Source organism: Oryctolagus cuniculus, chromosome 6 (genome assembly GCF_964237555.1).
Source record: "Oryctolagus cuniculus chromosome 6, mOryCun1.1, whole genome shotgun sequence".
Lineage (NCBI taxonomy): Eukaryota > Metazoa > Chordata > Mammalia > Lagomorpha > Leporidae > Oryctolagus > Oryctolagus cuniculus.
The window spans coordinates 167,383,113-167,406,118 of record NC_091437.1 but is presented as its reverse complement, the minus strand read 5'-3'; the positions used below and the strand labels follow the sequence as shown (position 1 = coordinate 167,406,118).

Here is a 23,006-nt window from a genome sequence, read left to right as displayed (position 1 = left end):
GACCTGCACAAGGTGTCTGTTGCCAGCCCAGCCCCCACCACAGTGGGTGTGGCTTCCTGCTCACTCTGCCACCAGCCAACCTTCCACCCTGCTGAGAATGGCCAACTAGCCCTCTGCTGGGCGTGGCTGACGGCTCCCCTGACAGCTGTCAGTCACTCCATCCCCCACATCCCCAGTGGGGTCACCGTGGGACAGGTCCCACCCTCCCCGCACAAATCCCGCAGCCCACACGACAGGCGACACTCATCGTGGACCCTGGCTCACAGCGGGTGTTCACTAGACTGGAGGGTGCACTCAGCACCCAGGAGCAGCTGTGGGGGTGAGAAGCCTGGGAGGGTGTGGGGTGCTGACCCAGCACCTCTGCCTGCAGCACAGAATTGGGCACAAAACGGGCTGTTCCACACGGACACGGCCAACACAGAAGCCTGGCTGTTTTCTACCCTGCTTAGTGGGCATCCTGCAGGCCCCGGGCTGGGCCTGGACCCTCACTGCCTTCCCCCCAGAGCCAGCTGTGCGTGCCAAACTCAGAGGAGCCCCCACAGGGCCTGCGGGCTTCCTCCAGAGCCCTTGGTGTCCCCTTCCCGCTGGGCCTGGGTGCAGTGTGCAGATGACAAGGGAGAGGCACCAGGGACAGGAGCCCTGCAGGGCCTGGCTGCGGGGGGCGCCGAGAGCTGAGGGTGGGGCTGCTGGCCCCGAGAAGTTCCCGAAATCCGGGCACACCTGCTGTCTGGGAGGCCAGGTCCAGAGTCGGGGAGGGTCCCGCAGGCCCGGGTTGCGTGGGGGAGGAGCTGGAGTTCTGAAATGCGCTCCACGGAGGCCAAGGCCCTCGGCGCCCTGCGCGAGCCCGGGCAGAGGGCTGCCAGGGCCCCTCCTGAGGCCACAGAGCTTGCGGGGGCAGGTGGGGAGTGAGAGCCGGCCAGCACCACGGAGGCCGCCGGGACTTCGGGACCCAATTGTCCCAAGCCGGGCAGCAGCCACGGGGCCCGCGGCCAGGGCGCTGCCTCCCGATCAGCATCCTGTCCCAGCGCTGCCACCCAGGCGCGCGCGCACGACCCCACTTCCTCTGCACTGCGCCCCGCCCCCGCCCCATCCACCTGCGCGCCCCTTCTCCCGACCCCGCACCCCCTCCACCCGTCTGCTCTCTCCCCCCCCCGGCCCAGCACCCCCTCTTCCCTCCACGCCCCCTCTACACCCGCTCCCCTTCCCCTCCCCCGGCCCCGCGCCCCTCCCGCCCCGCTGGCCGCGGTGGGTCCCGGCGCGCAGAGGTGCCAGCAACTTTGTTGACGAAATTCCTGAACCCGCCTGAACCGCGGGGCTAAAAATAGCCGGAGCAGGAGCCGGGCGCGGCGTCCGCGGTGTCGGGATGCCCCGTGGGGCCCGGCGGGGCGACCCGCGGCTTCCAGGCGGGCTGCGGCCCCGACCCCTCCGCGGGCTCACGGCCCGCTCCCTGCTCTAGGGAGGCCCTGTTCGTTACGGAGGCGCCGACAGGGACCCTCGGCGCGGTGGCCCCTCCGCTCCCTTGGCAGCTTCGGCCTCCGGCCGCGGCGCGGGGCCCTGGAGATCTCCGGTTGGGGCCGGACTCCGCACCCCGCGCCAGGTGCCCCCCGCGCGCCGTCGGCCCTGCAGTCCCCGGAGGCGCCACTAGGGGGCGCTGCCCACTCCTCCCGCTTGCGGCCCGCCCCGCCCCTTCTCACAGCTGTTTCCCGTAGGAGATTGACAGCTGGGCCCGGGTTGCCATGGGGATAGGCAAATGAGGGCGGAGGGGCTGGGGCTCCGATTGGCCCGGGGGCGCACGCCCCCTCCCGGGGAGGCGGGCCCGGACGCCCGGCTCTATAAATGGGCGCGCGTGGCTCGGCGCTCAGCCGTGGGAGGCGGGGCCGGCCGGCGGCGCGGGCGGAGCGCGGCGGCCGGGAGGGGCGGGCGGGGCGGCGGCTGAGCGCCACCTGCCCCGAGCGGCGTCCCCTGCGCGCCGCCCCTGCGTCGGCCGCGCGAGCTGCTCCCCGCGCCCCTGGGCGCCGCGCGGCCCGGGGGAGCGAGCGGAGGGGCCCGCGGCTCCCCCCCGCCCCGCCGCCCGACGGGGCGCGGCCGGGCGCGGCGGCGAGGCTGGGGCCCCGGGCGATGGCCGCGGAGCTGGCGATGGGCGCCGAACTGCCCAGCAGCCCGCTGGCCATCGAGTACGTCAACGACTTCGACCTGATGAAGTTCGAGGTGAAGAAGGAGCCGCCCGAGGCCGAGCGCTTCTGCCACCGCCTGCCGCCCGGCTCGCTGTCCTCGACGCCGCTCAGCACGCCCTGCTCCTCCGTGCCGTCCTCGCCCAGCTTCTGCGCGCCCAGCCCGGGCGCGGGGGCCGGGGGCGCGGCGGGGCCGCCGAGCGGGGGCCCAGGCGCCGTCGGGGGCGCGGCGGGGAAGCCGGCGCCGGAGGATCTGTACTGGATGAGCGGCTACCAGCCCCACCTGAACCCCGAGGCGCTCAACCTGACGCCCGAGGACGCGGTGGAAGCGCTCATCGGCAGCGGCCAGCACGGCGCGCACCACCCGGCGGCCGCCGCGGCCTACGAGGCCTTCCGGGGCCAGGGCTTCGCGGGCGGCGGCGGCGGCGGCGGGGGCGGCGCGGACGCGCTGGGCGCCGGCCCGCACCACGCGGCGCACCCCCACCACCACCACGCCGCGCACCACCACCACCACCACCACCACGTGCGCCTGGAGGAGCGCTTCTCCGACGACCAGCTGGTGTCCATGTCCGTGCGCGAGCTGAACCGGCAGCTGCGCGGCTTCAGCAAGGAGGAGGTGACGCGGCTGAAGCAGAAGCGGCGCACGCTGAAGAACCGCGGCTACGCGCAGTCCTGCCGCTTCAAGCGGGTGCAGCAGCGGCACATCCTGGAGAGCGAGAAGTGCCAGCTGCAGGGCCAGGTGGAGCAGCTGCGGCTGGAGGTGGGGCGCCTGGCCAAGGAGCGGGACCTGTACAAGGAGAAATACGAGAAGCTGGCGGGCCTCGCGCGGGAGCCCTCGCCGCCGCAGGCCGGGCCCGGCGGCGCCAAGGGCGCGTCCGACTTCTTCCTGTGAGCGCGGGCCCCGGCGCCGCACGGCTTCGCGCGGGACCCGCACTCCGGCCGGGCGCCCGCGCGCGCCCCGCGGCCCCGCCGTCGCTCCGTGCAGCGCGTCTCGGGCGCTGGCCCCCCGCCCCGACTTGGCGGGGTCTTTTATTTATTTTGCTTGGAGACTGCGAAAGAAGCCCCGGCGGAGCCCCCTCCTCCCCCCGGCCGGGGCTGCCCTCGGACGCCCGCCAGTCCCGCATGTGTCGCCTGCCCGCCCGTCCCCGCCCTGCTCGGCGTTCCCCGGAGGAGAAGCGAGGCGGCCTTGGCGATGTGGGGAGGGGTCCGCGGCGCGCCCGGGCCCGGGGCTGGGAGCCGGCCCGGCCTCCCGCGCCGCCGTTTCTCTATGCACCGCACCGCCTGGGACTCCTGGGAAATACGTCTTGTTATTTTAACCCCAAAGAGGAGTGGAAGGGGAAAGTTACGCACACTATTTCTAGAAGAAAAAAAAAATTTAAGGGGAAGCTTCAGCCCGAGCTTCCCGGCATGGGGTGGGTGGAGAACTTGTTTTTATTTTAATTTAAATTGTGTTTCGTTTCGTTTGTGGGATCGATTTTAAAAGCCTGGCCGCTGCTGGGCTGGCGGGAGTGGGGGCGGTCCAGGGGGCGGGCGCCCGGCCGCTCCCCGCGCCAGCCGGCGCTGGGCACCCGCGCGTCCCGCGTCCGCCCGCGTCGAAGCGGCGGTCACCGGCTCGTTGGAACTTCGCTTGTGTTGGTTTCTGTTGGGTCCTTTTTTCATTTGCTACGAAACCGAGGAAAGGGAAAGAAATACAGAAATAAATCCGTTGAGATCCAACAGTGGCTGCAGCCTGGCTGGTGTCTCTGTGGCTTTCGCTTTTTTCCCCGCCCCCGGGCCGGACAGAAATCAAAGGAGGTCCCGGATCCGGTGGAAAGCGAGCCGGCGGCCACACCCCCCAGCCCCCTGGCCAGGCTGCGGGGGACGAGCCCTGGGCTCGGCGGAGGCGCGCAGGGGCGTGGGGCTGCGTTCCCGGACCGCGATTGGCTCCGCTCTTCGGGGTGGGCCTCGCCTCGGCCCGGGTCCTCGGGACTGGCACCCCGGTTAAGGGGCAAGGCTTCCCCCGAGACCGGGGCTTGGCTGCGGCCGGGAGTCTGGGCTCTGGGGGTGCGACCCCAGCCTAGCACAGGGGACAGAAGCGGGGTGGGGGGGTGGAGGAGCGGGGCTGATTCCAGAGCCGGGTTCGTTCCCGCCAGTCTGAGGGGGACTCCGCACCAGCTGCCACTGGTTCAGGGTTTCCAGGTGGTGGTGGGGAGCCAGGACGGCGGGCACTGCACTGGGGAGCTGGTCACCCCAGCCGGCTGGGAGCAGCAAAGTGCAGGTGCACCTCGCACCCTCCCTGCCGGGCACCGCCCCACAGCGCGGGCAGGGGTCTGGGCAGGGCCTCCTGGTGGGCAGGTGTGCCCCGTGGGGCTCAGAGGGGCACCCCCCAGGGGTGCAGTGGGGATTCGGCTCCACTTCCTGTCTTCCGTCTCTTCCCTGCCTCCCTGGGGGATACGCAGCAGGCCCGCGGCTGCTTCTGTTCCGGGACCCAGCAGGTCCCCCTGGGAAGCCGCCTCCCCCGGCCCCGCCCAGAGCCCGCACTCAGGGCAGGAGCTGGGGGCTCGCCCTGCACAGGCCGCCTGCGGGAAGGGCCGCCCGGCTCTCTGGAGGGCTCTGGACTGTGTTTGCCACGCCCGGCCTGGCTGGGGCAGGGCTGGCCGCGGAGGAGGCACTGTGAAAGCCGGGGCCCTCGGGAGGGCTACAGAGCCCAAGGGGGTGTGTGCACTGTGCACGCGTGTCCGTATCACACGTGTGTCCGTGTAGGAGGGCTGGTCGTAGAGGGATGACCCTGCACGGCCCGAGAGGACGTGAGGGCGCCTGGCCTGGGTGTCCCCTTGTCTTGGCGCTCACGGCCAGCCCAGGCATTCTTGCAAAGGAGCCTTCCTGGGCTGCGGGGTGGGCCCTGCCCCCACTCCCGCCGCCCGCGGCCCCCAGCGCCTCCCCGGGGAGTCCTGGGCAGACTGAAGAGCCTTGAGCCTGCTGTGTCCTGGGAGGGAGGGGGACGCCTGTGGCGCTGTGCAGGGGCCGCGAGGTCTTGGGGACCAAGGGGACAGGTTGTGGACCTGGGCCCTGTGCAGCACCGGCTCCACTCTGTGTCCCACGCCCTGGCCTCAGCTGCCCGCAGGGTCTGTGCTGGGGCGGCCGGAGCTGATGACTGACTGCTCCCCAGCGCCCGGGACCTCCGCGGACCCGGAACCCGGCTGGACCACGAAGCCGCCTGCCGCTCCCCTGCAGGAAAACCCCGGAGACCTGGTCCAGGTGCGCCTGCTGGGGCCCTGTGCCTGCCCCGTCCGTCCTGGGACGGCCCTGCACCCCACACCACGGCCTTGTCCCCGTCCGTCCTGGGACGGCCCTGCACCCCACGCCACGGCCTTGTCCCCGTCCGTCCTGGGACGGCCCTGCACCCCACGCCACGGCCTTGTCCCCGTCCGTCCTGGGACGGCCCTGCACCCCACGCCACGGCCTTGTCCCCGTCCGTCCTGGGACGGCCCTGCACCCCACGCCACGGCCTTGTCCCCGTCCGTCCTGGGACGGCCCTGCACCCCACGCCACGGCCTTGTCCCTGGCCTCCTATTTATAACGGGTTCTGAGGCTGGAGCCAGGGAAGGCGGCGCGTCCTCTCGCCCGGCGCCCGCACAAGGTGAGGAGCAGGGCCGTGCGCACGTGCACGCAGCGCACACGGCCTGGACACGCACAGGGGACCCATGCACACGCCGAGGGCTTCTGACAGTTAATGGAGAAATGGAATTAAAAGAAGCTCCTTGTAGCACAAAAATACTCTCAGACTCACGCCTGCTCTAGGGCAGCACAGTTCCCGGGCCCTGCGGGGGATGCCACACAGGTGGGTACCGGGGCGAGGGTTCCCCGGGCTCCTGGCCCTCACCCTGCCCAGTCTGGGGCACTCTGGCCCAGCCCTGGGGACTGGGAGCCAGGCAAGGGATGAGGCTGGCCTCTGCCTTGAGCCCAGTGCGCCTGGGCCCCCGGCAGCTGTGTGGTCTGGCAAAGGGGCACCTGCCATGGAGGCTGGGCCCTGGCGCGTGGGGTCCACAGCGCTCCCCTGCCCTGCCCCCGCCCTGGCCTCCCAGCCTCACGTCAGCCCTGGCCCTGGCTGCCTGCTCAGCAGTTCCGAAGGCCGCCGAGTCGGGCCGGGGCCAGGGAGGCCCCAGGGTGCCCTGCGCTCCCAGCTCCAGCCCCCAGGGCCCCACCTCCCCAGCGCCCCTGACCCTGGACCTGGGCGGGGCGGCCCTAGTGGGGGAGGGGCGCGCAGTCCCGCAGTGGAGGCCACTGGTTAAGCACCTGCCCAGGCTAAGCAGGCAGTGACAGCCCCCAGCAGGCAGGGCCCCAGTAAGGACCCTGGGGGCGGAAGGGCCAGTGGGTGAGGGTGGGGAAGGGGCCACAGAAGCACGGTCGGGATCCACCCTCCCCAGAAGGGCGGGCAGCTCCTCCCCGAGCCTGGGAGCCCCCTCGGGAGGGTGAGGGCCCGAGAGGCCCCGGTCAGCAGGAAGAGGGAGAGGGTGGGGAGGTGGGAATTAAGGGGGGCCTGGACACCCCGCACACTCGGGGGCCCCTGCACCAGCACGGGTGGCAGGGTGGGCTCCAGGCTCAGCTAATCAGCGGGGGCTGGAGCTGTCACAGCCAATTAGCCCGTGGCTGGGGGAGGAGGCGGAGGGCATCCCGGGGGAGGGGGCGTTCGTACCGGAGGGGAAGGAGGACGAGGACGTCTTGGGGGCCGATTCGCACTCAGAGCCCAGGACGCAGCGCCGGGAGCGCGGCCGCCAGAGAAAGACGCAGGCGGCCAGGGCGGGACCTGCGCCGCGACTCCAGCGCCAGCCGCAGCCCGGCTGCCTTCGCCCAAGCCTGGCCGCCGCCGCTCCCCACGGTCCGCCGAGCCTCCCACCGTCTCCCGCGGGCGCCCCCCGCCACCAGCGGGGCCGGGACCCCAGGGCGCCGGGACAGAAACCCCAGGGTGAGGCCGCTGCCCTCGGGCCGGCCGGGGCTCCTGTGCCGGCGCCGCCCGCTTTCCCGCGCCTCCTCCCGGCTGCGGGGCCCCTCGTGCGGTGCGCCCGCGCCCTCGGGGAAGCCCTTTCCCGACCCTCGGCCGCCGCCCTGAGGGCGCGGCCCGGCGGGGGACGCTGCGGGGGTGGCGCCCCGCACCCGCCCCTGCAGCCCCCGCGTGCGGCTCGCGCTCACGCCCCCGGCCCGCGGGCTCCCAGCCCCCGTTCTCTCCACCGTAAGACCGGAGTTGGAGAATCTGCGTCTGGAAAAGGTGCGTTTATTGCCTGCCGGGAGCTCACGGAGAGCATCTCCGTTCGTCCCGAAGTCCGTGGGACTCGCCTATGTGGAAAAACGCGTTTCAGCAAACCCCGCGGAGTTGGCAGCAAGACGACTGCGATGCGGCCGCGCCTTCCCGCGGGGCTCTGTGCCCAGGCGAGGCTGAGCGGTGCGCGCGGCCAGCCCTGGGGCACCGAGAACTCGGGGACCCCGCGTGGGGCTGCCCCACCCCACGCTGGAGCAGGAGGGGCCTCGGCGGGGAGGGGCAGGCGGACCTCGGTCAGCGCCCACCGCTCAGGGTCCTGCTGAGGCTCCACGCCGCAGGCCTGAGGGGCGGTCCTTGGGCAGCCTGGGAAGGCTCACTGGAGGCGGCGGCCGGGTCTCTCCAGGAGCGCGTGCCATGCTTCTGGGACTCCAAGGTCCCCGGGCCAGCCCCAGCTCCCGCGGGGCCTGTCCGCTGCGGGGGGCGGGGCGGGGCGCCCTGCCCCGCGGGCAAAGCCCAGCGCGTGCATCCAGACCTGCACAGCCTTGGCGCTGCCCGGAGAGCTGGGTTAGGCTGCGCTCAGGAGCGCTGGGGCCCTGGGTCGGGGCTGGAGGGATGCTGAGCCATGCGAGAGTGCGCGGTGAGCCCCCGGCACATCCCCAGACACCGGGACCTCTGGCCAGCACCAGCAGCTGTCAGATCTGCCCCCACCATCCAGTGCCATTGAAGATGCGTTACCCTCCCAGAACATTCCAGGGCCTGGCTGAGCCAGTCCCAGGGGGAGGGAGTCGGGCAGGAGGCCACACCCACCTGCCCCTCACCTCCGGCCCCCACTTTCCTGAGGACGGAGAGTGAGTGGCGGAGCCCAGGTGACGGATCCACGCGGACAGGGACAAGCAGGTTGTTTCCTCCTTGCTGAAGTCCGGAGGGCGGCAGGGACGGCACAAAGCACTCTGGGAGGAATGTGTTTCCTGTTTTGGCCTATGCCTCAGGGGCCAGCCTGTGGTCCAGGTGGCTGCTTCCACTCCAGCCACCACATCTGCATTCCAGGAGGGAGGAGAAAGGGGAGCCAGCAGGGTGCCTTGCTGTCCTTGAAGAAGTCAGGGCGACTCCTGTGACCTGTCCAGCTCCAGCGCGCGCGGCCAGAGCCCAGCTGCGGGATCTCAGCCAGCTGGGGGAGGGGAAATGCAGATTTCAGCCTCTGATCTGGTCCTGGGAGGGCGAGGAACGAGGGTGAGCCCACACTCCCGCCCACGGGAACACGAGGGTGAGCCCACGCTCCCGCCCACTGCAATGCGAAGGTGAGCCCATGCTCCCACCCACAAGAACACGAGGGTGAGCCCACACTCCCGCCCACGGGGAACGCGAGCCCACACTCCCACCCACAAGAACGCGAGGGTGAGCCCACACTCCCGCCCACAAGAACGCGAGGGTGAGCCCACACTCCCGTCCACGGGGAACGCGAGCCCACACTCCCGCCCACGGGGAACGCGAGCCCACACTCCCGCCCACTGCAATGCGAGGGTGAGCCCATGCTCCCACCCACGGGGAACGCGAGCCCACACTCGCACCCACAGGAACGAGGGTGAGCCCACACTCCCGCCCACGGGGAACGCGAGCCCACACTCCCGCCCACGGGAACGCGAGGGTGAGCCCATGCTCCCACCCACAAGAACACGAGGGTGAGCCCACACTCCCGCCCACGGGGAACGCGAGCCCACACTCCCACCCACAAGAACGCGAGGGTGAGCCCACACTCCCGCCCACAAGAACGCGAGGGTGAGCCCACACTCCCGTCCACGGGGAACGCGAGCCCACACTCCCGCCCACGGGAACGCGAGGGTGAGCCCATGCTCCCACCCACTGCAATGCGAGGGTGAGCCCATGCTCCCACCCACGGGGAACGCGAGCCCACACTCGCACCCACAGGAACGCGAGGGTGAGCCCACACTCCCGCCCACGGGAACGCGAGGGCGAGCCCACACTCCTGCCCACGGGGAACGCGAGGGTGAGCCCGCACTCCCCCTGGGAGCTGACCCGCAGGGCCTGGACAGCAGGCAGAAGACAGGCAAATCCAGGCGAGGAGGAGATGATGCCTGCTGTCTCCACCCACAAGACCCCAGGGAGCTAATGGGTGGCAGGCTCCTCCCCAGCCTCCCATGTCCTCACAGAGCCTGAAACCCCCCCATGTCCTCACACAGCCTGGCTCCCCCCCAAGTCCACACAGAGCCTGAATCCCCCCCAATGTCCTCACAGAGCCTGGCTCCCCCCCCATGCCCTCACACAGCCTGGCTCCCCCCCAAGTCCACACAGAGCCTGAATCCCCCTCCATGTCCTCACACAGCCTGGCTCCCCACCAAGTCCACACAGAGCCTGAATCCCCCTCCATGTCCTCACACAGCCTGGCTCCCCCGCAAGTCCACACAGAGCCTGAATCCCCCTCCATGTCCTTACAGAGCCTGGCTCCCCCACAAGTCCACACAGAGCCTGGCTCCCCCCATGTCCTCACAGAGCCTGAATCTCCCCCAATGTCCTCACAGAGCCTGAATCCCCCTCCATGTCCTTACAGAGCCTGGCTCCCCCACAAGTCCACACAGAGCCTGAATCCCCCTCCATGTCCTCACACAGCCTGGCTCCCCACCATGTCCTCACAGAGCCTTGCTCCCCCATGCCCTCACAGAGCCTGAATCCCCCCACCATGTCCTCACAGAGCCTGGCTCCCCCACCATGTCCTTACAGAGCCTGGCTCCCCCACAAGTCCACACAGAGCCTGAATCCCCCTCCATGTCCTCACACAGCCTGGCTCCCCCCCAAGTCCACACAGAGCCTGAATCCCCCTCCATGTCCTTACAGAGCCTGGCTCCCCCACAAGTCCACACAGAGCCTGGCTCCCCCCATGTCCTCACAGAGCCTGAATCTCCCCCAATGTCCTCACAGAGCCTGAATCCCCCTCCATGTCCTTACAGAGCCTGGCTCCCCCACAAGTCCACACAGAGCCTGAATCCCCCTCCATGTCCTCACACAGCCTGGCTCCCCACCATGTCCTCACAGAGCCTTGCTCCCCCATGCCCTCACAGAGCCTGCCCCCCCCACCATGTCCTCACAGAGCCTGGCTCCCCCCCCATGCCCTCACAGAGCCTGCCCCCCCCCACCATGTCCTTACAGAGCCTGGCTCCCCCCCAAGTCCACACAGAGCCTGAATCCCCACCATGTCCTCACAGAGCCTGGCTCCCCCCCCATGCCCTCACAGAGCCTGAATCCCCCCCATGTTCTTACAGAGCCTGGCTCCCCCACAAGTCCACACAGAGCCTGAATCCCCCACAAGTCCACACAGAGCCTGAATCCCCCCCAAGTCCACACAGAGCCTGAATCCCCCCCAAGTCCACACAGAGCCTGGCTCCCCCCATGTCCTCACAGAGCCTGAATCCCCCCCCCATGCCCTCACACAGCCTGGCTCCCCCCCCATGTCCTCACAGAGCCTGGCTCCCCCCATGTTCTTACAGAGCCTGCCCCTGCCATGAGCGGTGCCCGGCCCCTCCCAGCCCTTCTGCCTCCTGCCCTTGTCCCCTTGTCCCCTCTGTGACAGCCCCACCCCCACCTCTGCTCCCAGGCTGCCCAGCTGGTCCTGAGACCCTCCCTCCCCTCCCCCTCTAGGGCTTTCTCTCCTCTTGGGTGTTGGGGCCAATGCTGCCTCCTCCAAGAAGCCCCCCGCCCTACACACACTGCAGCCACGAAGTTTGCTCCACCATCCGCCCCCAGAGCCAGGAAGGGCCTGGCACACCGTGGGTGGCCACTGAGCCTGGGTCCTGGGTCCTGGGTCCGGGGCTTCCTGAGCCCCATAGCCAGGGCAGACTGGTTTCGGGTCTTTCTGTGGCCGTCCAGAAAACTGCTCAGTTAATAGGCTGTGGTCATTCATCCCGGTGCCAGCCATTTCCAATTTCATTGTTCAAAGTGACGTTAGCACGTCAGTATTTCAAAAATGCAACAGCATCAGAGACAAAAGCATAAGGGCAGCATCCTGCCCAGGGCCCAGCCCCACTCCAGGTCCCCCCAAACCGCCCAACCACCGCTGTGCTGCTGTGCTCGATCTGTGCATTTGGGACACTGAAGTGTTAGATGGGTGATACACCGCACCAGCATCGTAGCTGCCGTGACACGTTGTGGTTCAGCCGTGGTTCAGCTGTGGTTCAGCCGTGATCCAGCTGTGGTTCAGCCGTGATCCAGCTGTGGTTCAGCTGTGGTTCAGCCGTGATCCAGCTGTGGTCCAGCTGTGTTTCAGCCGTGGTTCAGCTGTGGTTCAGCTGTGGTTCAGCCGTGATCCAGCTGTGGTTCAGCCATGATTCAGCCGTGATCCAGCTGTGGTTCAGCTGTGGTTCAGTCGTGATCCAGCTGTGATCCAGCTGTGGTTCAGCTGTGGTTTAGCCGTGATCCAGCTGTGGTTCAGCCATGATTCAGCCGTGATCCAGCTGTGGTTCAGCTGTGGTTCAGCCGTGATCCAGCTGTGGTTCAGCCGTGATTCAGCCGTGATCCAGCTGTGGTTCAGCTGTGGTTCAGTCGTGATCCAGCTGTGGTTCAGCCGTGATCCAACTGTGGTCCAGCCATGATCCAGCTGTGATCCAGCTGTGGTTCAGCCGTGATTCAGCCATGTTTCAGCTGTGGTTCAGCTGTGGTTCAGCCATGATTCAGCCGTGATCCAGCTGTGGTTCAGCTGTGGTTCAGTCGTGATCCAGCTGTGGTTCAGCCGTGATCCAGCTGTGGTCCAGCCGTGATCCAGCTGTGATCCAGCTGTGGTTCAGCCGTGATCCAGCTGTGGTTCAGTCGTGGTTCAGCTGTGATTCAGCGCCTTTCCTGAGCAGCTCTTTGGTTTTCCTGGGGTTGATAATTGCCTCTCAGGGTTTTTTTGTTTGTTTGTTTGTTTTGTTTTTTAGTTTTCTACATGTAGGTCACAAACTCCTCTCAAATGCCTGAATTATTGCAGAAATCATTTTTTAAAAAACATTTTAATTAATTATTTTACTTTTATTTGGAAAGTGGAGAAACAGAAAGGGAGAGGGAGGGAGTGAGAGGGGGAGGGAGACCCTCAAATGCCTGTAATAGCCAGGGCTGGGCCAGGCTGAAGCCAGGAGCCCTGCGCTCAATCCAGGTCTCCCATGTGGGTAGCAGGGCTCAGGTGTCTGGGCTGACACTGCTGCTTCCCAGTGTGTGCCTTAGCAGGCAGCTGGATTGGAAGTGGACAAGCCAGGACCTGGACAGGCGTCTGACAGGGGTCACGGGTGTCCCACGTGCCCCATCTGTGGGGCGCTCCCTCCTCTGCTATCCTGCTTGGTGCCTCCTGGCTGCTGTGGCACTGCTGGAGGATCTGTGGGGCAGGGCCCCGGTTTGGGACGGCCACTTCTCGCTGTCATCATGTAGAGCCTCAGGCCACCTGCCTGGGAGCCTGGCCCAGGCTGTTTCCCCAGACGTCCAGAGGCCAGGAGGGGTCGGGCTCACTGGCCCCGCACTCCAGTGCCATACGCTGGGGGCCTTGTCCAGGGTGCTCCGGAGCCAGAGGCCGCGGGGTGAGGACAAGCTGAGACCCCTTCTTCCCCGGGTCTCCTGGGTCGTGAGCCGACCCCTGCTTCCCCAACCCCCTGGTCGTGAGCCGGGGTGCCGGAGCCTGCAGCCTTGTCCCCATTAAGGGGACGGCGGGGGAGTAAGCACTTTTCTTTCCTCATTTACCCCGCTGTCTGCTAATATCATATTGATGATGATCTCTCTTTAATGGGCTATTTGCCGTAATTATGATGCACGGAGTGAGTAATTGTATCTGACTCCGCGCGCCCACCAGGGCGGGGAGGCGCACGGCCCTCTGCCCTCTGCCCTCACCCTCCCGTGGCCCTGTGGGGCCGGGGTCGAGCGCGACTTTGCAGCATGGGGAACTCGGCCCCGGAGGCCCACCATCCAAGCGCCAGCTCCCCAAGCCCTGGGGGCCTCTCCCTTCCTTCCTCCTGGGGCTGCTCCCGGATCCCCCGGGTCTGGCTGGACCACCAAGATTCCCCAGAGGGCCCTGTCCCTTGCTGCTCCAGGCAGGGACTTCCCTGAGGGGCGCCTGGCACGCAGCGTGGTGCCACAGGCGGCTGTCGGCTGGGTATAGGGAGTTTGGGGAAGGCGCAGCCCGGCTGCTGCTTGGCCACAGTGGGCGCCTGCAGGGACCTGTGCCCTGGCTTCCTCAGAGCCACCTGCCCCCACCTGCCTCTTCTGGGGCCTGTCCCTGGGAGTGATGGAGCCCTTTTGTGTGCCTGAGATATGCCAGCCCAGGCGAAGGGCAGAGGTCAGGCAGTCACACTCTAAAGATCCCCAGCCAGAGGGTGAGGTCGGGCTCGGTCACCCACGTCATCCCGAGTTCTTTGCCTTCATCACCATCACCACCACCACCACCACCATCATCACCATTATCATCACCACCACCATCACCACCATCACCACCACCACCACCACCACCATTATCATCACTACCACCATCACTGCCACCATCACCACCATCACCACCACCACCATCACCACCACCATCACCACCACCATCACCACCACCATCATCACTGCCACCATCACCACCATCACCACCACCACCATCACCACCACCATCACCACCACCATCATCACTGCCACCATCACCATCACCACCACCATCATCACTGCCACGCCCATCACCACCATCACCACCACCACCACCACCACCATCATCACTGCCACCATCACCACCACCATCACCACCACCACCATTATCACCACCACCACCATCACCACCATCACCACCACCACCATTATCACCACCACCACCATCATCACCATTATCATCACCACCACCACCACCATCACCACCACCACCACCATTATCATCACCACCACCATCATCACTGCCACCATCACCACCATCACCACCACCACCATCACCACCACCATCACCACCATCACTGCCACCATCACCATCACCACCACCATCATCACTGCCACGCCCATCACCACCACCACCACCATCACCACCACCACCACCATTATCATCACCACCACCATCATCACTGCCACCATCACCACCATCACCACCACCACCATCACCACCACCATCACCACCACCATCACTGCCACCATCACCATCACCACCACCATCATCACTGCCACGCCCATCACCACCACCACCACCATCACCACCATCATCACTGCCACGACCACCACCACCATCACCACCACCTCCACCACCACCACCATCACCACCATCACTGCCACGACCATCACCAGCATCACCACCATCACCATCACCACCATCACCACCATCACCACCACCACCACCGCCATCCCCATCACCACTGCCACCACTGCTTACCCGCTGTGGGCCGCAGCTCACCAGCTTTGTGAGCCAGCTGGGAGGACGCCGAGTGACAGCTGACTCCCCGCTCACAGCAGCGAGCCGGGCGGTGTCACGGTGTCTGGGCTGGCGTGGTCCAGGCACCCAGGTTGGTGCTCGGGAGGGAGCAGCACAGAGTCTGGGCAGCAGTGCTCCCGGCGTCACCGCCAGCCCAGGCGCCAGGGCCGGGCAGGGAGGTGGCCTCCGCCTGGGCGGCTCCTGGCCGCGAGCCCCGCCTGCTGTGGTGCCTTCAGGCGGCCAGGGGTGTGGAGAGGGGAGCTGGGGGGCTGGGGGAGCTGGGGGCTGGGGGAGCTGGGGGAGCTGGGGGCTGGGGGAGCTGGGGGAGCTGGGGGCTGGGGGAGCTGGGGGAGCTGGGGGAGCTGGGGGAGCTGGGGGAGCTGGGGGCTGGGGGCTGGGGGAGCTGGGGGCTGGGGGAGCTGGGGGAGCTGGGGGAGCTGGGGGCTGTGGGCTGTGGGCTGGGGGAGCTGGGGGAGCTGGGGGAGCTGGGGGCTGGGGGAGCTGGGGGAGCTGGGGGCTGGGGGCTGTGGGCTGGGGGAGCTGGGGGAGCTGGGGGCTGTGGGCTGTGGGCTGGGGGAGCTGGGGGAGCTGGGGGAGCTGGGGGCTGGGGGAGCTGGGGGAGCTGGGGGAGCTGGGGGCTGGGGGGGCTGGGGGAGCTGGGGGAGCTGGGGGCTGGGGGAGCTGGGGGCTGGGGGCTGGGGGCTGGGGGTCGGGGGAGCTGGGGGAGCTGGGGGAGCTGGGGGCTGGGGGTTGGGGGGCCTGGGGAAGCTGGGGGTCGGGGGGGCTGGGGGAGCTGGGGGCTGGGGGCTGTGGGCTGGGGAGCTGGGGGGCTGGGGGGCTGGGCTCAGGATGTGGGGATCCTATGTGCGCCCTGGCTCCCTCCCCACCCCTGCACACCCAGGGCTGCAGGAGGCAGAGCTGCATTTCTGGTCCATAAACCCCAGCTCCTGGGGTGGGGGCCAGTGGCGCTGGCCCCCCCACTCCGTCACAATTAAGCACGTGCAGCTAATTAACTGGGAGCTGCGGACGCTAATTAGTGCCTTTATTGAGACTGGAGGAGGGTGAAGGGCAACCTTGGCTCTGGGCACCCTCCCCCGCCCGGGCTGGCTCTGCCCTCCAGGGTCCTCCATGGCCCAGCCCCCACCCCTGGGAGCCTTAGGCAGCGCCTCTGCCTTGAGCTGTGGGGCAAGAGGCTGGGGGCAGGCGGAGACTCTGGGGTGGGGACAGTCCCAGGAGGCCTCCGCCTTGAGGGCCACACCCCCTCCTTTCTGTGAAGCCTCAGTTTGCCCATCTGTGAAGTGGGCGGTGATGAGACACTGTTCCCTGAGGCTTGGGCGGAGCAGGTGACTGTGCCCTGCCCAGTGAGGCTCTGCGGGGCGAGGAGGGGGCCTGCAGAGGGGCAGCCCAGGGGCTCCAGAGGCCCAGGAGAGCCGAGCATTTTTTTTGGACAGGCAGAGTGGACAGTGAGAGAGAGAGAGACAGAGAGAAAGGTCTTCCTTTGCCGTTGGTTCACCCTCCGATGGCCACCATGGCCGGCGCACCACGCCGATCCGAAGGCAGGAGCCAGGTGCTTCTCCTGGTCTCCCATGGGGTGCAGGGCCCAAGCACTTGGGCCATCCTCCACTGCACTCCCTGGCCACAGCAGAGAGCTGGCCTGGAAGAGGGGCAACCGGGACAGAATCCAGCGCCCCGACAGGGACTAGAACCCCGGGTGGCGGTTACCACAGGCGGAGGATTAGCCTAGTGAGCTGCGGCGCTGGCCGAGCCTGAGCATTGATGGGGCTCAGCGTGGCAGCCAGGAGGGGTGGCGTTAGGGGTGGACGCAGCTCTGGGGCCCAGGGCGGGGGATGGGTGGGCTGCCCGTGGGGGTGGACACAGCTCTGGGGTCCAGGGCGGGGGATGGGTGGGCTGCCCGTGGGGGTGGACACAGCTCTGGGGTCCAGGGTGGGGGATGGGTGGGCTGCCCGTGGGGCCCGGACCCCTGCACCTGCTGCTTCTCCCCATGGACCTTCCCTCGCCCCATTCCCGGGGCCCACGGGTGTCACCAGGACCAGGGTCTGGGGACATGGGGCCGGGGAGGGCTGGGTGTACCAGCCAGTCCTGTGGCGGCCTGACAGATGGCAGCAGCGGGGGGCTCAGCTGGTGCCCACAAGACCCCCACTGGGGGAGCGCTGGGGCCTGGGCTCTGCACGACGGGAGCAGCCGCAGTGCTGCACAGAGGCAGAGAGGTGACACCGAGCGGCCACCACCGGTGCCCCAGGCTGTCCCGGCAAGGGCAGGAGAGCTGAGGCAGGGCCACACCATGGGCACAGCTGTCTCCTTGCACCTGTGGCCTGTGCATGTGTGGGGTCTGCTCCTGTGGTGTGCAGGGCCCCCATGTCCCCCATGTCCCCCACCCCGTGTCCCCTACCCCACGTCCCCCACCCCGTGTCCCCCACGGGCCCCCACCCCATGTCCCCCATAGGCCCCACCCTGTGTCCCCTACCCCACGTCCCCCATGTCCCCCACTGTCCCCCATGTAGCCCACAGCACCCCATGAACCCCACAGCACCCCATGTACCCCACTGTACCCCACGAGGCTGCCTGTGCCGCAGCCTCAGGGCTCCTGTGGGGGGCCCTGCCTGGCTTCTGGGGGCCCCCGGCCCATGGCTGGCCTGGCTGCGCAGGCTTCCTGCCCCTGCACAGGGCTCAGGAGAGGCCCCTCCTGCCCCCCCGCCCCCTCCCTGGCCTGGACCCCAAGGCCTGTGAGGTCAGCCGGAGGCCACGCCCCCTCCCCCTGGGGCCCAGGTGCTCACAGAGTCCCGGAGCCCCTCCGCAGGGGCCCAGGCATTTCTGCACTCCCGCCCTGTGCCTGCGGCCACTCTCCCGGGCCCTGGGCTGCTGCTCACCGAGACGGAGGTGGGTGTCCAGCCCCAGCCGCATCCGCTGGCCAGACCTGGGTGACAGCTCTCCCCGCTGGGCCTGGCCCCACCCCCACAGGAAGCTTCCACAGCCCTCCAGGCCAGCTCAAGGCTCCCTGACTCCCTGGGGACGCAGCCCGGGCCGGGGTCGGGCCTGTGCTCCACACTGGGGACAGCAGAGTCCACCCCGTGGCCAGCGCACACTTGGTGACCACCAGAATCCCCGCCGGGAGCGGTGTGCTTTCTCAGGTTGCTTGGCCAGGGAGCCTGGGTCACCAGGGCTGGCCGAGGGGGCAGAGGGTGGGCTTCCTGGGGGAGGCAGCGTCTCACACAGCCAGGCAGCGCTGCCCCTCCAGCCTCTGCCCTCACAGCTGGGCTCCCACAGGCCCCTGGGGCTGGGGGATTTGGGAGGGGCTTCCTGCCACCCTCCAGGGGGGACTGGAGCCCCAGGGCAGGGACGGAGACTGGGGGGGGGACGGGGGGCAGGGGAGGGAGGAGGCGGGAGGAAGGCCAGGCCAGGCCAGCAGGCCAAGGACGCGTGCAGGCGTGGCGGCGAGCAGGCCCTGCAGCGGGCAGCAGGAGCGAGGAAGGCAGGGCCGGGGACAGTGGCTGAGTCCCTGCAGGCAGGACGGGGAGCCGCCGGGAGACAGAACGCAGGCCACCCCAGCTCGCTGGACAGCCACAGGGGCCCGTGCCGTGGCCAGAGGCCACGAGGTCCACAAAGGCCCCCTGGTGTGGGGGCTCCAGCAAGGCAGGGTTTCCTGCAACACCCGGCTCCCACCCGAATCTCACCCACGCGAAGCCCGCACCTGCACGGCCAGGGCAGAGCCAGGCCGAAGCCGGGAACCTGGACGTCCACCCGGGTCTTCTGTGTGGGTGCAGGGCCCCACGCATGTGGGCCGACCCCTGCTGCTTCCCAGGCCACCAGCAGGGGGCTGGGTCGGAGGCGGAGCGGCCGGCGCTGGGCTGGCACTCAGCGGGAGTCTCAGTGTCCAGCCACGAAGAGCCACGGAGGAGGCTTTGGAAAGTCTGAATTTTCCCCTCGTGGCTGTGGTTCCGGGGGGGGGGGGCGTCCAGGGGAACCCCATGCGGGCAGCGTGCTCAGCCCGAGCTCCGGACGCAGCTCAGCCTGCTGGCGGCTCCGGCTGCGCTGGGCTTTCGGGGCGCGAGGAGCCACAGTTCCCCAGGAGCCCTGCAAGTGTGGCATGGAGAGGGGACCCCGCTCGGACCCTGCGGAAAGGCAGCGCGGTGCAGGCTGGAGTGCAGAGAGGCGGGCCCAGGGCAGGCGGCTGCGCAGTGGGGGGCGTCTCCCTGCGGATCCACAGCTGCCCTGGAAGGGAGGCCTTAGCCGCAGACCCCACCCCCGCTGACCTGCTGTGGGGAGCAATCCGGACTGGACTGAGTTACTGGAATTAAGACTTATTCTATGCATCTGCTCTCCCACAATATGGCGCTGGGAGAGAAGTAAACAGCTTCCACACAGCTGCCTCCAGTTCAGCTAATAAGCTGTAGGACTTGCTCCTGATTGGAGGAGAGCAGCGTACTCGGCGTGTGGGCAGCCGAGTTAGGATTGGCGGAGGAGGACTATAAAGGAGGAGAGAGACGGCATGCACCAGGAACATCTAAGGGGAACATCTAGCTGAAGGAACACCTGTGCAGCCCCCGAGAAGAGCCGGCCGGCGGTGTGCCGCTCCCCTGCGGAAGTGGGGAATGTGGCCAGGGGGAACCGCCCTTCCACGGAGGTGGAAGGGATAGTAGCCAACCCGGGAAGAACCAGCAGCAAACCCGGGGAGGGCCGAGCAGACGAAAGAACAGCGCAGGGTCCTGTGTCGTTCCTCCGCGAAGAGGGGGAGCGACACCTGCCACCTGCCCCGAGACGGTGGGGAGACCGAGGCAGCCGAGGAGCATCGGGAGTGGGTGAGGCCGCGGGGCCAGGCAGGGCTGGACAAGCCCCGCTCCTCCGTCCCTCCCTGCCCTCGCCCTGCCCCCGACGAGCTGACGGATGGCTCCTCCCTGCTGGCTCGCTGACCATCCAGCTCAAGGGTGGCATCTTAAACGGTGCGGCTGACCAGGGCCCACCGACTGCCGCTGGGCGGACGAATCAGCACAGACCAGCCCCTGCCTCCCAGGCCGCCTCCCCTGCCCTGGCTCTGCGGCGCCCTCTGGTGGCCTCAGGGTGCAGCACAGCCTGGAGAGCAGAGGGGAGGCTCCCGGCGGCTGCTTGTCCCTGACCCCTCTTCCATGGACACCAACACCCCTCTCCCTGGGACAGCCTCCTCATGGCCCGGTGTGCACCTGCTCCCAGCCTGTCTCCCAGACCCGCGGGTCCCACAGAGCCTGGTGACACGCCAGCGCCACCCCCTCTGGCTCTGCTTGCCTCCCCCCCGCTCCTGCCTCAGGGCCTTTGCACCATCCTGGGCCCCTCTTCCCCACGTGGCCCTGATACCCCGTGCAGCCCATTCCCCACAGCTCCCGCTCTGAGCAGCTCCCAGGGCCTGGGGCGCGGCCGCTGCTTCGTGGCTGCTCCTCGGGGCCTGGCGTACAGCAGGTGCTTAGTCAGCACTGCTGTCCAGTGACGGATGGGCGAGCCAAGTGCTGAGGGGCGGCGCAGGAGAGCCAGAGGCTGTGGACCCCGGGAGCACAGGCGGCAGCCCCGCCCACGGCCTGTGCGCCCCCTGGCGGCTCCTGGCTGCATGCTGGGCTCCTGGCGGTGGGGAGCTGGGTCCTGCAGGCCCCCCCGGCCCTGGGTGTGAGGGCTCGGGGCCCCGGCCCCTCCTGCTCTCCTCTCTCCCCGGGCCGGCACAGATCAGGTGGGGGGCAGCCGCTCCCTGGGGCCAGCTGGTGTCCGTGCGGGGCCTGGGGCCTCACTGAGCAGAGAGGGTCACCACGGACGCCCGGGGCAGCTGGGGACTGCCTCCCACCTCGGCTGGCCCACTGGGCTGGGCGCAGCAGGTCCTGGGCCTCTGTCCTCCCCAGCCTCCAGCTAGCCGGCCAGGGCCAGGCTGGAGGTGTGTAGACCGGTGTGGCCACAGCAGGGATGCTTGGAGGGGGCACCCCCGCCCACTGCCTTCCCCGGCCAAGGTCAGCAGACCGTGTATTGGCGGGGGAGGGTGCAGGCGCCTCGGCTCGATGCCGCCCGCCTTGTGAGACGATAAATTTGGCCATTGACCCGGTGAGCGGGGTCGATAAATGAACGGTCAGTGTGAACGCTGGCTTTCCAAACTAACCTTGGAGGCCAGGGGGCAAGCGGGGAGCAGGGAGTGGACGGGGCCATGGGCTCTGCCAGGGAGGCCTTTCCTGTCTGCAGGGACCTTGCTGACGCCTCTGTCCACCCAGCAGGGAGGAGCCTCAGGACAGGAACCCGAGAGGCCCTGCACCACTGGATTCCAGGTGGGAAAAGGCAGAGCTACACTGGGATGAGCCGGAGCCACACGTTGTCCTGTGTGTTCACACCACACACGCCCTCCTGTGTTCACACCACACACGCCCTCCTGTGTTCACACCACACCCTGCTGTGTGTTCACACCACACACACCCTCCTGTGTTCACACCACACACGCCCTCCTGTGTTCACACCACACCCTGCTGTGTGTTCACACCACACACACCCTCCTGTGTGCTCACACTACACACACGCCCTCCTGTGTGTTCACACCACACCCTCCTGTGCTTACACCACACCCTCCTGTGTGTTCACACCACACACGCCCTCCTGTGTGTTAACACCACACCCTCCTGTGCTTACACCACACCCTCTTGTGTATTCACACCACACACACCCTCCTGTTCTCACACCACACACTCCTGTGTTCACACCACACACGCCCTCCTGTTCTCACACCACACACACCCTCCTGTGTGTTCACACCACACACACCCTCCTGTGTTCACACCACACACGCCCTCCTGTGTTCACACCACACCCTGCTGTGTGTTCACACCACACACACCCTCCTGTGTGCTCACACCACACACACCCTCCTGTGCTTACACCACACCACACCCTCCTGTGTTCACACCACACACACCCTCCTGTGTTCACACCACACACACCCTCCTGTGTGCTCACACCACACACACCCTCCTGTGTGCTCACACCACACACACCCTCCTGTGCTTACACCACACACACCCTCCTGTGTGCTCACACCACACACGCCCTCCTGTGTTCACACCACACATGCCCTTCTGTGTGCTCACACCACACACACCCTCCTGTGTGTTCACACCACACCCTCCTGTGCTTACACCACACCCTCCTGTGTGTTCACACCACACACTCCTGTGTTCACACCACACACACCCTCCTGTGTTCACACCACACACGCCCTCCTGTTCTCACACCACACACACCCTCCTGTTCTCACACCACACACACCCTCCTGTGTTCACACCACACACACCCTCCTGTGTTCACACCACACACGCCCTCCTGTTCTCACACCACACACACCCTCCTGTTCTCACACCACACACACCCTCCTGTGTTCACACCACACACGCCCTCCTGTTCTCACACCACACACACCCTCCTGTGTTCACACCACACACACCCTCCTGTGTGTTCACACCACACACACCCTCCTGTTCTCACACCACATACACCCTCCTGTGTTCACACCACATACACCCTCCTGTGTTCACACCACACAGGCAGGATCTACTGACACCTAACAAGGAGTCGATGCTGATCTGAAATCCAGGAGCACCTGAGTCCTCCGTGTCACCTGAGACTGTCAGGGGCACAGGGGCGGCTGGGGTGCACACGGCCCTCAACCTCTTCCCCCCGACCGCGTGTCCCACGTAGGTGCACACGGCAGGTGCAGCTGGGTTTCTGGTCTGCGGCCTCGCACCCGAGGCTGACCACGCCTCTGCAGCCAGTGCTCCCCCTGCGGGGGGAGGGCGCTGCCTCCCTGTGAGTGGGCCTGAGTGTGGGGCCCCAGCCAGGCCAGCACCTGCACTGAGAGCCCTATAAATAAATCAGCCGCATCAATAAATGACTCTGCCCATGGGGGGCCTCTGGGGGGGCGACACTTCCCAAGGGCCCAGAGGGCTCCCAGCCGCCCCCAGCAGCACCTGGGGGTAGCAGCCAGGCCTGCAGTGACCGACCCAAGGGAGACCAGAGCTGCCCCGAGCTCCCGCCACGCAGCCAGTCCTGCCGGGCAGCCTGCGGCCTGACTGCTCTCCCCAGTGCCCTCCAGAGCTGGGTAGGGGGAGCACACTGGGTCCCAGGGCCCACTCAGGGGTGGGAGAGCTGACGGCTCAGGCGGAGCCCCCACGGGGCTTGGCCAGCAGTGCAGGTG

General features: G+C 67.7%; 1 protein-coding gene and 1 non-coding gene across 2 annotated transcripts; one reads left to right on the top strand and one right to left on the bottom strand.

Annotated features, from left to right (window-relative positions):
- The first annotated feature begins 1,865 nt into the window (after positions 1-1,865).
- Positions 1,866-3,898, top strand: MAFA (MAF bZIP transcription factor A). Its single transcript, XM_051841723.2, has one exon. The coding sequence runs from the start codon at positions 2,119-2,121 to the stop codon at positions 3,061-3,063; it is 945 nt and encodes a 314-aa protein (XP_051697683.1). The 5' UTR covers positions 1,866-2,118; the 3' UTR covers positions 3,064-3,898.
- Positions 3,899-7,401: 3,503 nt separating this feature from the next.
- LOC127489892 (uncharacterized) lies at positions 7,402-10,067 on the bottom strand. Its single transcript, XR_011389364.1, has 3 exons — positions 9,972-10,067; positions 8,215-8,575; positions 7,402-7,484 (listed from the first exon to the last, which is right to left on the bottom strand). It is a non-coding gene; the product is annotated as an uncharacterized protein (transcript).
- Positions 10,068-23,006: the final 12,939 nt, after the last annotated feature.

Bases quoted from the DNA above. Each gene is read 5' to 3' on its own strand.
- MAFA (XM_051841723.2), top strand. From the start codon at position 2,119: ATGGCCGCGGAGCTGGCGATGGGCGCCGAACTGCCCAGCAGCCCGCTG.